The 16,201-nt window shown below is 48.3% G+C and overlaps 1 protein-coding gene across 1 annotated transcript in view; it reads right to left on the reverse strand.

Annotated features, from left to right (window-relative positions):
- ntn4 (netrin 4) overlaps positions 1–7,884 on the reverse strand; it is a 30,968-nt gene extending 23,084 nt beyond the window's left edge. The window contains exons 1-2 of the mRNA XM_064342544.1: positions 7,260–7,884; positions 5,400–5,971 (exon numbers count right to left, since the gene is read on the reverse strand). Coding sequence (XP_064198614.1) covers positions 5,400–5,971; positions 7,260–7,320 — 633 coding nt within the window. The 5' untranslated portion in view covers positions 7,321–7,884. The remainder of the gene's footprint in view (positions 1–5,399; positions 5,972–7,259) is intronic.
- Between the last annotated feature and the right edge of the window lie 8,317 nt (positions 7,885–16,201).

A 16,201-nucleotide genomic window follows, 5' to 3' on the forward strand; every position in this document is an offset into this window, starting at 1 on the left:
CGCTTGAAACCTTTCACAAGGCCACATCAGGTAACTCTCCAGCTATAGATTTTCTGAGTGCACATTAAATTTTCAGTTAAATGATTCCAACTAAAAATATTCACAGGGTAAACACCATACAGCACTTAGCCCTGTACATCAGTATTATAGGAGGTATGGCCTTTCTGGAATGTGTCTATTCTTATGGATGCATACCCTGCTACTAACTCTCATTATGCTGGTTCATCATTATGTCTGCGCTGAACCCAAGAGAACTATAACAGCATTTATAGCATATCAACCTGGCAACAGCACAACCACACCCTTTCACGTGGTAGGGCTTGCATGATAACTCACAAAGACGCTTAGCAAACTTCTCAGGTGCTTCTTGACACATCAGGTCTCTCTCATCGACTCTCTCCCTCTCGCCCCCCCCGACCCCCCCCCCCCTCCAGCCCCTCCTTTCCAAGCTCGTCCCGTTCCCCAGGACTCTGGCAACCGACCAGGCCCGAGGCCCTTTTTTTTTTTTTGTTTACAAGCGCTCGTGAATAGAAGCGACGAAAACCACACCCTCGCTTCGCCAGCTGGAGACGGCAGGAGAGAAAGGAGATAACTCCGCCAACCGCCGCCGCCGCCGCTGCTGCCTGTCGCAGTTACCATAGCGACTCCCACCGCTATTACCGCTGTTTTTGCTGCTACGTCTGCCGTTGCTTCTATCATTACCACACCACGCACTACCAACAATACTCCAACTGTGCTACTACTGCTTCTATAGTAATATACTGCATTGCCACAGCAGTGGTATAGTAGTACTACTGTACTACTACTGGCATCACTATTGCCGCTGTTTTTGCTGCTGCACCTGTTGCTGCTTCTATTATTACCACCTCAGACACTACCAATAATACTGCCTACTGTTCTACTACTGCTTCTATAGTAGCATATTGCATTGCCACAGCAGTGGTATAGTAGAACTACTATACTACTGTACTACTATACTACTGCTGCCACTGTTACTGCTGCTAGTCCGAGTTACTACTTCTACTGTAACCTATTACCAATTCTACTACTGCTCTTACTAAAACTGTTACAATTAAAACAACATGAATAACACTGGCTAATACTAATACTGAATTCATTATTGCAGCTTGAGTAGTTTCCTCCTTTTCAAAAAAGTTGAATTAGTTTATATATATGTAAAGAGCTCTCGTCATCTTTTCACGTCTTTAAACGCAAATGTGATGCTCAGCAACTGATACAGGTGTACGCTCTCAATCATTGCATCACCATTGCATCATCATTACATCATCATCATCACAACGGTGCTTTTCACTGAGGTTGGGGCCTAGTTTTTTTCGTTCTTCCACCCCCCGTGTTCGGAGCACTGCAGCCGAGTGAAAACAGCGGAATGGAGACGGTGCTTTATGTCCTCTCGCCGTTCACAACCCTGGCCTAGCGTGAAAGGGGGACGCGCTATTAATTCTCGAGCCGTTAAAGGGGAGGTCGCGGGGTCGCGGCATTGTGTTCGCCAATTAAGGGTACATAACAAATAGACCGTGGAGCGCGGGGACACTTGAGAAAATGCGGAGACAAAGAGCGGGCGAGAGATCCAGTCCTCCATAACTCTGCGGGGGGAACAAAAGAGCCCGGGACAAGGAGGCAACGTATGGAAGGGGGGGGGGGGGCAAGGGGGTGGGAGGGGCGAGGGGCGGGCGGGGGGTTTCACCACCGTTACAAATCCTGGAATGAAGAGTACAAAAAGTGCACCTGATGATGGTATTGCGGGGACCAGGGCGACATAGAGGACAGATGAATGCCAGTGTGTGCGCGCACATATGTCAACACACACAATCACTTCCGCATCCAAACTTCAAAACATCAAAAAATTATTTTCTCTCATCTTCACTCTAGAAACTGCAGCCAGTGACGGAAATACCTCAGCAATAACAATAGCTTCTAAAACTAATTCAAATCTCATGCAGGCATCTCTAAAAAAAAAAAAGAATGGCAACAAATAAACAAACGCCCATTCCGTTTCCCCCGCTTTCGTTTTATTGCGATCGTATAAAAAAACGGATGATTCGTTCAGTCTGCAGGTCGTGGGGGGTGGTCCTCCGCACGAGAGGGGCCGAACCCATCGGTGAAATTGAGTTTCCGCCCCTGACAGACAGATGGGAAGCCGAAGGGCCAGAGGCGTCTAGCCCGTCCTCAGAGGAGGTCAGACAGCGTGGCAGCGCACTGACCCCCCCTGCTCACGTTCTTCCAATCCATTACTTCCGATAAATTATTCAATAAGCTGGGGGGGGGGAGGCCACTAAACGGTAGCACTCAGAGAAGTGTGGGAGGAGGGTATGGAGGGACAAAAAGTGGGTTTGTTGTTTTTTTTTTTTTTTTAAGTGCTGGAATACAATACAGTCATGCGGCAGTTAACCTAAGAACAGGAGGACCGAAGATTCGACCTTCAAATTAAACCAAAACTGCATGTATCACATATCCTCCGGCTCATCCCATCCTCCACAAACACACTTCAGGGTCCGATCGACGTTCTCGCGCTGGAAGTTTCTCCGGAGCGCGTTCAGCTCTCAGCACAAGAGATGACATGTTTTAATGTTTCGCAAAAAAAGGGAGAGAAAAAAAAAATAACTCCCGAATACCTGCCACTCAGAACCGCTGGAAGCGACGTCGCTCCTCCTCCTCGCTTCGATCCATCGGGGTCCACGCCTGTCCGACTGCAAAATGGCAGGCCTCTCAAGACGCCACGGTTAATTACCGTTCAATAACGAGCTCTTGACGATTTGAGCAGACCTCGTTTTCTACACTGGATGAAGCCCCGCCCCACTTCTCTGGGCATTCGCTTCGTCATGTAATAATAGCCATGAACACACGGGTCCTAACGGGTCTGTACCAGACAAAAAAAAACTGACGTGATATTTCGTGAGCACACGTGTGTGTGTGTGTGTGTGTGTGTGAGTACTGGCCTATATACAAATGTGTGAATTCAAGGATAAAACCTTCCTCACCCAATAAAAAGAGTTTTTTTCTTGCACTTCCATCGCATTCTAAGAAAGACGGGAAAGCCTGGCGCGTGTTTGTTTTTCAGAATGCAATCGCAGTGCTAAAACGGTGGCCCCGCGAGTCACCTTCCTTGTAGGACCGTTTATAAGAGGAAGGACGAGGGTCAGCGCTCGAGCTCTCCATCACAGGCCCCTCGGCCTTCCCGGCCGCTCAGCGCCACGCGATGCTAGGGGCCGGCTCTTCCCGCAGAAGGGCCCGAATCAAAGGGGCATTTCCTTTTTTCGTCGTGGCAAAGAAACACAAACACTTCCCCCGCTCGGTAGGGGCGGGCGTTGTTTTAAGAGCGCCGGGAGATTTACAGCTCTCCGGGCAGTAAAATATGTCAGGATTATAAGCGAATCATAAATTTGAAAAGCGCTGAAGCGTCATTCTTCGGGCGGGACAAAGCCGAGCCGCAAGAGCGAAGGCGAGAAGGAAAACACCGAGCGGAGAAAAGACGCTTCCTCGACAGACGTCAAGAGATTAGGGACGGCCTTTCTAGCAAACTGCGTCGTGAACCATATCATGTCGATCATCATAAACCACTTGTGGAGGTTGCTCCGACAACCAAGAAGGCTTTCACCATCTCAGTTTCCAAAGTGAAAGTGTATTGAATAAACAGCTAATGAGATAAGAGATGACAGAGCACGCAATATGGGATAAGGAGAAATGCTTACTCGGGTGTGTCAGGAGATTTCGCTGTTGACCCCCAACGAAACACCTGTTCTATCGCATGTGGAAGGAGGACCCCCAAAACAGGTGGAAGCATACTGTGCGCAAACTCACCCTCCTACACCTTTTCTCAGGTTGCTTAGCGACATGCACAAGAGTGCACGCTGACACAGTGTGTGAAAACGCAGTAACCTTTCACTGTACGTCCAATGAGCAAACGCACACAGCTGACCCAAAAAAAAAAAAACTAAATGACATCACGATAACGGTGAACGCTCATGAATAACCATAGGCTTTCCCAGCGTGTATGGTCTTTTATCCCTAACAGATGTTTTTTTTTTTTTTTTTAAATGCATTCGCAGTACCACTTCACAAGAAACGTTTTCTAAATGGAATATTTCCCTGTAGATTCACATCTGTGCCGAGCAGGGCCGTTTAATGGAAAGCGCTCGTACTTCAGAAAGCTATTTCTGCGCGCCGCGGACCAACGCCGCGCACGCTGGAAAGGGATCAAAGCAATCCCGGGACAATAAACAGCCGATTGGACCACTTATGCGGCAACAATGCGGCAGCTATCAAATCGCAGCAATATTCAGAGCACATTAACGGACTCAGGAGGGCTTAAAAGAACGACGCCCTGTCGTAAACCCGTAGTTTTTTTCTCTCTCTCTTTTTCCCCCCAGAAACCCACAACTGTGTTAATAATTGATTACTTTAGAACAAAAAAAAACAGCGAGGCCTCCAACTTAATATTTTGTACGGTCCTCACAAACGCTTCGTCACAGCAAATGTTCCGTTGCACCGAAAGTTCTGCATCGGTCCCCCCCCCCCCCCGAGCATGCTGGGAATGTTTGACAGATTGTTTCAATTAACTTCAATGGGCCACTTGTAAACTTCTCGTGCCACTGCTCCGCACACCCCCTTACCCCCCCACACACCCCCCACCCCCCACCCCCCTTCCCCTAAACTGCCCGGCCGCCTCTAACCACAACAGTAGTTAATGACAACATTCCCTCCGATTGTGCAAAACCGTTGGCTGTTTGGATAAAGGCTTTACGAGCTCACGCCAATCCCGCAGGGCCGGGGTGCACAGAAGGCCTGAGCGAGCTCCAGCGCTTTTCATCCACACTCACCATCCAGATTTTCTCCATAATCACCGCCCGCCTGTCAGCGCTTTACCTCAGTGACCCGCGTACGGGATTCCTCCTTCCACTGATGCCTCCGTCTCACACACGCTATTCATATATACAGTTCCGCTGTTACGTTCAAACATTATTATTATTATCAGACGGCAGTATCGCTTCAGGCATCCTGCGTTGTGCTCAGACTCATTGTTGGCATATGCAGGGGAGAATGCAGATATTTAATTATTAAAAACTCCTGATGTTTTTCCCATCAGGCTAAACCCTGAAACCTTTACCCAGTAAAGCGTGATGAAATTCCTGTTTGCTCTGTGACATAACTAGGAGCACAAACCCGGAAGAAAAGAAAATCTTTCATTCACGTGATCCGTCTTGGCCTCGGCGTCCGCAGCGATCCGTCACGAGGGCTCACGACACCTCCGGTCCGGGGCTCCTAAGTTGCGTCACATGGCAAAGAGGCCTTTCCCGCTCTAACCTCTAAACCACCCACCCCCCCGCCCCCGCGGAGAAACCCCCCCCCGGCAGAGTCGGCTCCCTCGCCACCACACTGACCTCTCCGCGCGTGCAGGGGAACGCGCCGGAATACTTGGAGGTGCAGGCGGCCCCGTCGGGGCCGGCGACGCCCTCCTCCAGGCCGAAGGCCGCGGTGCAGTTGGCGGCGAAGTAGCCGAGGGGCGTCCACGTGCGGCCGAAGTCCCGCGAGCGCTCCAGCGCCATGGCGGCCGGGCGCGGCGAGCGGAACACCACGATCAGGTGCGTCAGGTAGAACTCCGCCTCCAGGTCCAGCTGCACCGTCTCCACCTCCGCGCCCTCCGCCGACTGCCACCAGGTGTCCGGGTGGCGGAACGACGAGTCCGCCATGGCGGCGGCCAGGTGCGCCAGGTGAGGCTGGGCGGCGTTGCACTTGCCGCACTTGGGTGCCGCGCAGGACCCTCCGGCGGCGGCGGGGGCGGGGGCGGGGGCGCCGGCGGCCGTGGCGTCCGAGTACGAGCAGTACGGCTCGGTGGAGTTGTAGCCGCACACGGACTGCGTGAGCACCCGCCGCCCCAGAGCCAGGTTTCCCATGCGCGGGTTACAGGCTCGGCCGTCGCAGCGGGTCGGCACCCCCGATATCACCCCCAGCTCTGCGGGAGAAAGATAAGGAGGGGGGCAAGTGGGGGGGGGGGGGGAGTGTGTGGGGGCAAAGGTTTAATAACAAGAGCAGGAGATAAAGGTTTGAATCTTGGGGGTGACCGCGATGGTATTCGTCAGCAAAAGGGCTCAGTTATTCAGCACAATTCAGCCACGCTGTGGGCAGTGAGGTGAAGTTAGATGAAGAAATGAGTCAGACATTACACACACTTCGGCACAACAATACAACTGAGGAAAAGGGATTATGACGCATGCAGTGAACAATTTAGAGTAAAGCTGGATTCGTTTCGAAATCAACGAACACATGCACAGACACACCCACACAGTCTCAGATCAAACAGGGACTTTGAGTAAACAAGTAGCATATCCTAGAGCATATCATTTCATATTATCAAGTAAGTTATCTAACCCTTCGTCGTGGGTAAACAGCTAAATTTTGCCAGCCTATAAATAGCCTATTTGTATTTTTTATTATACACTATAGACCAAAATAACATCATTTTCTTATTTACATCATAAATATACTAAACTAACGACTAACAAACAAAAATATGCACTTATTTCTAATTACTGCAGCACAGATGGCCATTAGATCTGTCAAAATCAACTGCTGCATGTGTCCGCAACTCAGAGGCAGCAGTAATACGTACTTGGATAATCTAGGTTACAGACAGAGCCCATTCGTTGCAGCCCGCGCGTGTGTAAATAAAAGAACCCTCGAGGCGATGATGACATCTTTACTGTTTCTCTGCCTGCCTGCCTGCCTGCCTGCCTGCCGTGACACCGTTGCCTTTCGTTTATCGTAAGCATGTTTTACGGCTTACATTAGTGTGAATTCTGCCCTCGCTAAATACAAAACGGGAAGTTCACCTTAGTTTACGCTAATGCATTTCTGTTAGTGAAAGGTTCTATTCACAAAACAATAGTCTGGTCGAAAAGTGGCAACAGCGCTCTTCAGCAATGCACTTTCACTAGTTGTATTACTTTTGTCTGGTGTTCAAAACACAGATATTGGAGATTGCAAGGACTTCAGAGCGATGCCCAAGTCTGAAATTCTTGTCACGAACAGCAATACTAGCTAGTTACATCTGCGTCCAAATCGCTATTGTCTGCAGAAGGCCAGTTCATTTTTGTTGTACGGTGTGGCGTTGTTGCACTTGTCGCCAGACCGCTCCATTTCGGGGGAGGGAGCGCGTGCTACATTGTCTCATATGCACTCTATCTCAGTAGCATAGACAGAGCTAGAGATTAAAAAAAATCTTAAACAAAACAAATCTTTACCTGCGCATAAATGAGGTAGTCCACACAGAGCTACCACAGCAAGCAAAGTCCACCACCACATTATCTTTTTTTTCTGGGAAGCCTCGTTAAACGCGCCAGACAAAGTCGACCGTGATCCTAAAAGATCCCAAAAGACTTCAGTGAGTTTTTTTAAAGAGTCCCTGGGAAAAATGTCTCTCTGTTGTTTTTTATTGTGACAAGTGGAGGCAAGTTTTCACCAGACAGTAGATAGTTAGTTCCAGCCAAGCCGATTTCGTCCCAACAGTCACGAACAGGAGCAGTAATTTAAAAAGAATTCCCCGTTTGACAGCCCGACGGTCCAGATAATTCAGGCGAGTGGGAGGTACTGAATCCCGTTCATTGGATGCAACAACGACTTCGCTAATACGCCAACTGCATATGTGTAAATAGTCCGTGCGTCTCCGTCGCAACCTGCTACCACGCTGCCGAATCGCTTTCCTTTGCCTCCAGATATATATCTTAAGAATATTGAGAGAGTGACAGGGGGGTTCGGCTCCTCCCAGTCTCTTTGCATTTTTGTCCGACTTAAAGGAACATTCCTGCAAATCATGAGTCACAGGACGTCAGATCAGCGCTGGCACGCCAGTGTTTACAGATCTTGGCACACAAACATGAAAACTTGACGAAAAGTGAATTTGGGGGGGCCGTTTTCTGACGCGTGTCATCATAAACGCGACTTCTAGAGATTGAGTGTTCCTATCACTTAATATTAACGATCGCGCGCTGTGTGAAGTAGGCTAGACAAACGAAGCGCAAGTGTAGCATATTTGGCTGAGGTGGAGAAAAGCATCTCCTTGCCGAAGCCCTCACAGCTAGTGGGGTAATGACGCACTTTAAATTATGTTGATCCCAACAATGGGGAAAGGTGTAAGTTTTAGTTAGCCTACTTTAAAATCCTTACAGCATCCTTACGTATCCTTACAGAACCTTTCCGAGTATCTTGTTGTCTGGAATGCATCAAATACGATTTCCTACTAATCTGTGCGGATTTACTAAATACTTCCCGTAGCCTTGAAATTATTCGCAGACTAAACCACTGTATCAAATATGTTGAAATAGGTATTGAGTTGTTTCAGTTAAAAACATTGCTTTGTAGGACACGCAGCTGGTATACTAATAGCCTACTGAATATTTACAAATATAGTACACTACTACAATTGTTAATGTTTATAGGCTACTGATCGCTTCGGTAAATATATATTTAACACTGGACCGTCTATCTTGAAAGACGAGGTGAGTTATTTGTATTTTGCTGAATTAAGCGGTGTCAAAATTAAATTTAATTCAGTAGTTATCGTGAATGCTAAACAAGAACGTGCCCGCGTGCGTGATTCCCCCTCCAAGTTATCGAGCCGGGTAAGATAAGGAAATTCTCTCTCCGCGTGGCGCCTCCTAGTGTTGTGCTCTGTCACTGCGACTTCGGGCCTTTCGAGTCACGCTGAGTAACTAAAACCGTATTTTATCGATAAACCCAAAATAGCAAGGTGTCCTGCCTTACCACAGTCCGTTCTTTTACTCCCTTCTCCTCCGGACTGAATGAACAATTTCATCTTCTGTTATAATGCCATCGGAGTCAGAGGTTGAGCAGAAATACACATCAGACAGTAAGAGTGACTGGCTACAGTGCTCCTCGACTTGCTCACTGCTCCTTTAACACATTTTTTGACGTGCATATCGATCACGCGCATTCTTGTCATTGGTGGTGATAGGCAGCCTCGTCAGAAGTTATTAGTCACTGTCACTTTCAGGCCACATCATTGGATCATTGGTTCTGTCAGCGAGGCTGTCCTGGATGCTGTACTGCTAACCTAGGGCATGTGACCTTTGAACCTGGTGAGCAATCTTCGGGGTGGCAGCCGTTAACCTTTAGTTACACCGCAATGACATCGTCCTGACGAGGACAAGATAAGCAAAGAGAAAGACTTTCTTATATTTATAAAAAATGTTATTTTTCATATCCCACGCAGTGTTGAGCTTTTGTCGACATTCCTCTTTGGTTTCTGTCTGCTGCTGCACCTACGGCATCCTGAGGGGGGAGGAAAAAGAGACGGTCGGAGAGAAGAGGTGTCTGAGAATGTAAATAAGACATGAGGTCAGACGTGACCTCTGTGACCACCCCCATTCACTTTCTAATCCCGCCCTCTGTCGAGTCAGCTACTGTGCTCCGTAGCTGATGTGACTTGTTTGAAAGTCTTACGGGCATTCCTGCCTTCTCCTCCGACACTGCGCTTGCGCCTGACGGAGGAGAACGTCACATTCCGCAGATGGCGTGAACCTCCTGAACCTTGGGTCGGATTGTCCTCACAGGACTTAGGACTTAAGAAACGAGCTCTAAGCAAGTCTCCCTGGATTTGCGCACTTCATGGTTTTAATCGTTTTCCCGTTATGGCTCTGTGTAGATGTATATTACATTACATTACATTACATTTATTTAGCAGACGCTTTTATCCAAAGCGATGTACAAAGTGCATATGTACAGTATGTTATGTCAGAAGAGGACATCTAAATTATGCCATTAAATAGTCTTCAGGGGTTTGCGCTCAAATGGACTGAAAAGGATGAAGGGGGGTAGGGGAGAGGGAGGGTGCGTATGGTAAAGCTATTTGTCCATGTAACTGGTCTGTGGAAGGCTTGAAACCTACTGGTGTTGTTTCTGAAGGCTCCACTTATTATCTCTTCTGATGTAATTTCTTTATGCAGTCTTTGCAGTCACCAACGGCAGCTGCACAGATGTTTGCTTGGCTCGTTAGGCGGAATTACCTTCATGTTTTCCCAGTGTTGTAAAAATACACAAACATGGAATTATGAGATGTAGATACCCATACCCCATACAGCCCACCGCCCCCACTATCTACACAGTATAATAACTACCTTGGAACAGGAAGTCCCTTTACACTGCATAATAGAACATCTACCTGTAGCTTAAAAAAGCTTAAAGTAGGTTATGAGAAGAAAGAGTGGGCTTGGGCACTTAGTGAATGAATCTCTTCTGATGTTTCAGTAAAGCGTGTTTTCCTTTTTTTTTTCTTTTTTTTTTTACTGTCCATTGTCTTACTCCCTGGGGAGAACAAGAGGGGAAAGAATAGAACGTTTTCAAAGGGCTGCTGCATTCTAGAATGTAGCTCATAGAATCTTGGATGTGCAGAATGTATGTATCCAGGCAACAGGCATCCAATGGGCCCCACCAGGCCTCTCAGCCCGAGCAAGGTTGTTCGTGCTCTCTTTAATGTTTTCTCGTTTCTGCACCGTGCTGGGTAACGCTGACACCCACCCCTCCCCTAATCTATAACGCTGCATAGCTTCTCACCCTACAGCACTGCGTCATCCGATATCGCTTTACAGTCTGAGAGATCGTTAGATGTTCTCCGAGTGTAAGCGATAGCGCTGTAGGCTGAAATAGTGGGCGGCGTTGTGTCGAGGGTAGCTGTACCTTCTCACAAAGTAGTAAAAAAATAAATTTAAGATACTTATTTGTCGAAATGATAATGATAGATTGATGAAGTCACATCATGCGGATAGTGGATACGTATAAGAGAAGGTTTGTAAAATGCCGTGCTCTGTCGGGCCAGCGGTGGGCTGGATCACCAGAGGCCTCCACAGACACCATCTCCCTCGTCAAGCTCAATTTCCCATTGACTGCAGTTACCTTTTATTCAGTAACAGATGAGGAGGAAGCAATGTCTTAATTTTTTTTTTTACATTTTATTATTCGGAGGCATGCTTTGTTTTCAGCAGTTCTCGGGTTTCAGTCAGTGTGGGGTTTGGGAAAGAAAAGGGAGGGGAATCTTTCTCAAATGTGCCAAGTAGGCAAGATGCACAGAAGTGTTTTGCTCATGAAATGGCAAATGGGTGAATATCCATAGACTGCAGGGCCTAGCAGTACACAGGTCTGCACCTTGGCTAGAGTCATGGCCTCTGATCCCAATGAGTCACCAGCTAAAAAAAGTTAAGGGATGCAGATCAGTTGTGCGCCGTTACAATGACATTTTAACTGGAGATGTATTTCTTCTTGTATTATATTTGGGAGTGGACCTTCTCCTACTTTCTTGCAGTATAGATAATGCCTTTCATACACTTTGCTATTCATAGTGTGTCAATCAGAATCTTGGAGAACTGTTTCTGACCAAAATGTTTTTTTTGACATTGAAAGTGAAGCGTGTGATGGCTGGTTTCACACTGAAAAATAACGAATTTGAAGGGTCCAGCTTCTGAGGCCTCAAAAGCATAATGTACAGTACCTACGGGCCGCAGTTTTCACCCGTATGTCCTGTAACGAGCAGGACGAAGCCTCTGAACCTCGCAGTGTGAAGAAAAGGTGGGGGCCCAGATCAAAAGAAACGAAAGTCATCCCACTGAGCTGTTAACTGGAGCTGCAAAACAGCGTGCAGCCAAAACACGTACAATTAGATTCCACCTCCATGACCGATGCCCTGTGAACACTAGCAATGAAGCAGCATCAACAGCAATCATTTATGTCATACTTGCACTGATTTATGTATAAATAGCTGGAATATATGGAATAAATGTAGATTTTTAAAGGATGGTTAAACAGAAATTAATACATTTTCTTGATAATTTTGTTTAATATATTAATATATTGGCTGTTTTTTTCCAATGCATCTTCTGCTTAGAACTCAGCAGTACGCCCAATTTAGCAGCTGTGTTCGCGAATGACCCTGCGATGCATTGGCGGGCCTGTCCAGGGTGTATTCCTGCCTCTCGCCCAATGCACGCTGGGATAGGCTGCAGTCCAGCGCCCCGCCGCGACCCTGACCAGGAATAGGCGGGTTATATAACGGATGGATGGGATGAAGGGATTTGAGAATGAAAGGCCCCTCGTTCTGCTACGCTCCCTTCATTATCTGCCCCAGCTCTTGCCCTTACCACCCCCTTCCACCGCACCTGCCCCTCAAATATGTCTTTAAGCACGAGTCATCACTGGGGCAAATCATTAATAAAATCGTTCCATAAAAAGGAACGCTTCCTTTAGTCAGAACAAAATGTGATGCAGGAAGGTTTGCCTGCAGAGACAGGCTTGCCTGGCTTCTGAACAGGCGTGACAGCTTGGATCACTTGACCCAATCGCCTCGGAGATACTGTTCATGAAAAAAAAAAAAAATCAGCGAGCATAACAATAGTATATTGTTACAGATCTAGCACTGACATTAGCCCCTAGATTCTGTCTGGAAGGGTTTCTTAGTTGACAGCACAGCATATCGCACACAGACAACACAGAAACACAGGCCTAGACTGCAACCATTAAGCAGAGTGCTAGAAAGTCATGTGATTAACATGGCTGCACTGCACAGGTGAATGGGCACTTGCTCACCTCTGATTGGCCAAAGGAACAAGGAACAAAGGATCAATTGGACAAGGGAACGTCACGTGCTCTGGCCCCACAGGCAAGAACAGGATGGAGAAAAATGACACCTGTTGCCACGTAGCTTTCATCTCTCATAGAAAGCCTGAGCTCTGTGTCTCTAGTTTCGACTGTGATGAGCCTGTGCAGATCCACAACGTCCAGCGCAAAGGAAATTAGTGGAGCCAAAACACTAGCGTGTGCTTGCTTTTACTTATCTTTCAGCAGGTTTTCCGACCTCAGATGACTGACATGTTCATGCATTTCTGGTGGCTTTTCTGTTCCAGTCTCCCTCTATTCTAGCCATCATAAGAGTGTACCTTTCTTTTCATAAATACTGTGAGGAAAATGGCGTCCACTGTTAATCGAGCAACAGAAGGAGGCATGCTCCTTTACCAGCAAACTTCACTCTCTTGCGGTGATGAAAGTCCCTATCCTTCTTGTAATTATGGTGGCTAAGAACCTCATGTTTACTGAAGTGGAGAAGTCCTTGGAAAGTGCGCCTTGTTTCTCAGAAAGAAAAAGACAAGCTCAAAAGAAGGTTGTAAAGGCCACCGTTATTTGTGGTCACCAAGAGCTGACAGGACGGAAAATTCTCCCTCCTTCTCCTCCTCCTCCTCCTCTCTCGCCCCCCTCCCCCTTTCCTCTGTAACCCAGCAGAGGTGAAGGTACCTACAGTACCAACAAATATCCGATAGGTCTCAGTTCCTAGCATTCACGTCTGTTAGGAGTATCCTGAAGATCGGAATCTGAAGATTACTGGATGAAAGCTCGAGATTTGGCACTTGACCTCTGAAACCGAGCGATGAATAAAATGCACGACGGAATGGTTTACATGAGAAATACCCATATTTAGAACCTGAATCTGCCCTGAATTCTCCCACAGGAGGCCCCCACCTCCTCCGCCTCCTCCACCTCCCCCGCCTCCTCCACCTCCTCCACCTCCCCCACCTCCTCCGCCTCCTCCACCTCCCCCACCTCCTCCGCCTCCTCCACCTCCCCCACCTCCTCCACCTCCCCACCTCCTCCACCCACTCCGTCGACCCCCGTATTTCTCGGGGAGTTGGCTCTCGGCCTGTCCCGGTGACGTCTTCCCTCGTTACGCGGGGAGATTTACACACGTTTGAGCGGGAGTTTGGGGCCTGAATAAATCAGAGGGAGGGGCGCTGGAGACGGGGGAGCGGGGGGGGGGGGGGGTTTGTGAGGACTTCCATGTGTTTTTAAGTCGGGCCCAGTGACCTGTCCCACTTCCCCCATTCTTGAGAACGAGCCAAAGATTCCAGAGAGGTAGGCAACAAGGACCCGGCTCATCACGTAATGCATCTTATAACACACAATGCAGCATTGTTGTATGATGCTTTATCAGGCTCATTAAAATGAAAGGTATCAGTGCCTTCTTCTATGAATCGAAAGAAAATAGGTGCAAAACCTGCTTTATTGCAAAAAAGCAAATTTATTGATTACGTTTGTGACGTTCAGTGTTAGTTTAAACCATTCAAAAAATTTTAAATGAATATTTCAGCCGCAGTGACCTTTATCAGAAAGCAATGGTCTGCAATGAACATTTTTAAGAACAAAACAATAAGAATAATTTAAGAAAAGTTTTGTGAATGAGGCCCATTAACTCGATTTGAGCTCTGTAAAAAAACTGTAGTTTCTTCCGTATGTTTTCTCCTGGATCATTCAGCCAGCCTGCCTCTCTCTTTCTTCTTCTCCCTGTTTTCCCATTCAGGTGCATGAGGCGGGGGACCCCGCTGTTAGGTTAGGGGGAGGGGGGGGGGGTGCTGCCGAATCCCTTGACGAGGCGACAAACAGCAGCTTTTGTCTCAGCGGTTCCCCCCCTCTCTTCCGCTGGGCCCAGCGGCCTGTCCCGGGTCGGCCGCCCCGCCGTAGGGGGGTGGGGTGTAATTGATTGGGGGACGGGCCAGATGACCGCTGATGGATGGTCTGTCGTTGTGGTCCGTGAGCCGGGGTCACTTTCCCCCGGCCCTCTCCGTGACCCCCCCCGTGCAACACGTAGCACATCCCACACCTCTCAGTGCGCGGACAAAGGGCTAAAGGCTAAGTGTCCTAGCGGTCAGCCACTGGACACGTATCCGCAAACAAGCAGGACCTTCGGGAGGTGTGTGGGTGTGTGAGCGTTTGTGTGAGCGTTTGTGTGTGTGTGTGTGCCTGTGTGTGTGTGCGTATGAGTGTGTGTGTGTGTGTGTGTATGAGTGTGTGTATGTGTGTGTGCGAATGAGTGTGTGTGTTGCATGTACCAGGAATATGTACAATTCAGTATGCACACATTCACAATCACAGATACCAGGAATATGAACTAACTCAACTTCAATATCCAGAAACGCATCGAAAAGCTCAGCATTTTAAATAATGCTCCTAATCCCATCATAACAATTTAGCAACAAAACAAAGGGAATTCATCTCTGTTTGAGTTAAACAGTTAGCCATTGCCGCTATTGCCGTGCGTATTTACAGTAAACGGGCAAATTACACACAACATTGTAAAAAAACAGCGCAGTGCTAAACGGTGTGGTAGCGTATCAGGGAGCTGCAGTGATTATGTGACAATAGCGCTTACATGGCTGCCGAACCAGTGTTTTGCCCACGGCCAGATTCTTCTGTGATTGCTGTGATTCACATGTCGCTCCCACACCAGACTTGCATAACACAGGAAGTGCGCCCGATTCCCAGAATGCCGAGGCATTTCATGATTATCACGTTTCCACCGGACGGATTCATTCGGCAGAGTGTTCCCATTACAGTGCACAACGGCACCTACTTTGATTGGTCAGGCGCATGCAATCAGATGCATGCTATCAGATGCATGCTATCAGGCGCATTCCATCAGGCGCATGCAACCAGACGCATGCCATCAGAAGCATGCGATCAGGTGCATTCATCGCCTCTGTCTGCTGTGCAGATGGGAGCTTTGCTGCTGCACCGCAGCGTGAAAAGGAACGGTTGTGCGCGTGTGGGAGGATGGGTGTGCAGCCTGTCAGTGAATGTGTACAGCAGCTGTGGGGGCACAGTAAGCTGCCACTTGCCAGTTGTTGAAGTAGGCCTTTAGTAGGCCTTTTTACTTATTTAAAGTTAATTATTGGCTACTTTATGTTGTTATGTACTGTATGTGTATGCTTGTCAAGTCACAAAAGCCAGTGGGACTTAACTGAGAGAGAGAGAGGGGGAGAAGGAGAGAAAGAGAGGGAGAGAGAGAGGAGGAGAGAGAGAGAGAGGATGATCCAGAGCACAAGTGAGCCGGAGATAAAGAAAGAAGAGAATGAGGGATGTGTAAAGGGACACTCTCTCTCCAAAGGGGTGGCGATGGAGCAGTGCTGTCATTTGTCTTGGGGGGCGGGTCATTATTTGGGCTGTCAGGGAGGGGGCGGAGGAGGGACAGCGCGGCATTCCCAGGACAGCGGGGAGGGGGTGGGCGGGGGGGCTGCCGGGTTGAGTGGGGCATGGAGGAGAAACAGCAGGGTGCTGTGGGAACAGAGACCCCCCCCACCCCCCCCCAAAAAAAGGTTCACCGGGCTGGTGGGGTTGCCAGGGTGGGGCACAG

The sequence above is a fragment of the Anguilla rostrata genome, chromosome 7 (assembly GCF_018555375.3).
Source record: "Anguilla rostrata isolate EN2019 chromosome 7, ASM1855537v3, whole genome shotgun sequence".
Taxonomy (NCBI): domain Eukaryota; kingdom Metazoa; phylum Chordata; class Actinopteri; order Anguilliformes; family Anguillidae; genus Anguilla; species Anguilla rostrata.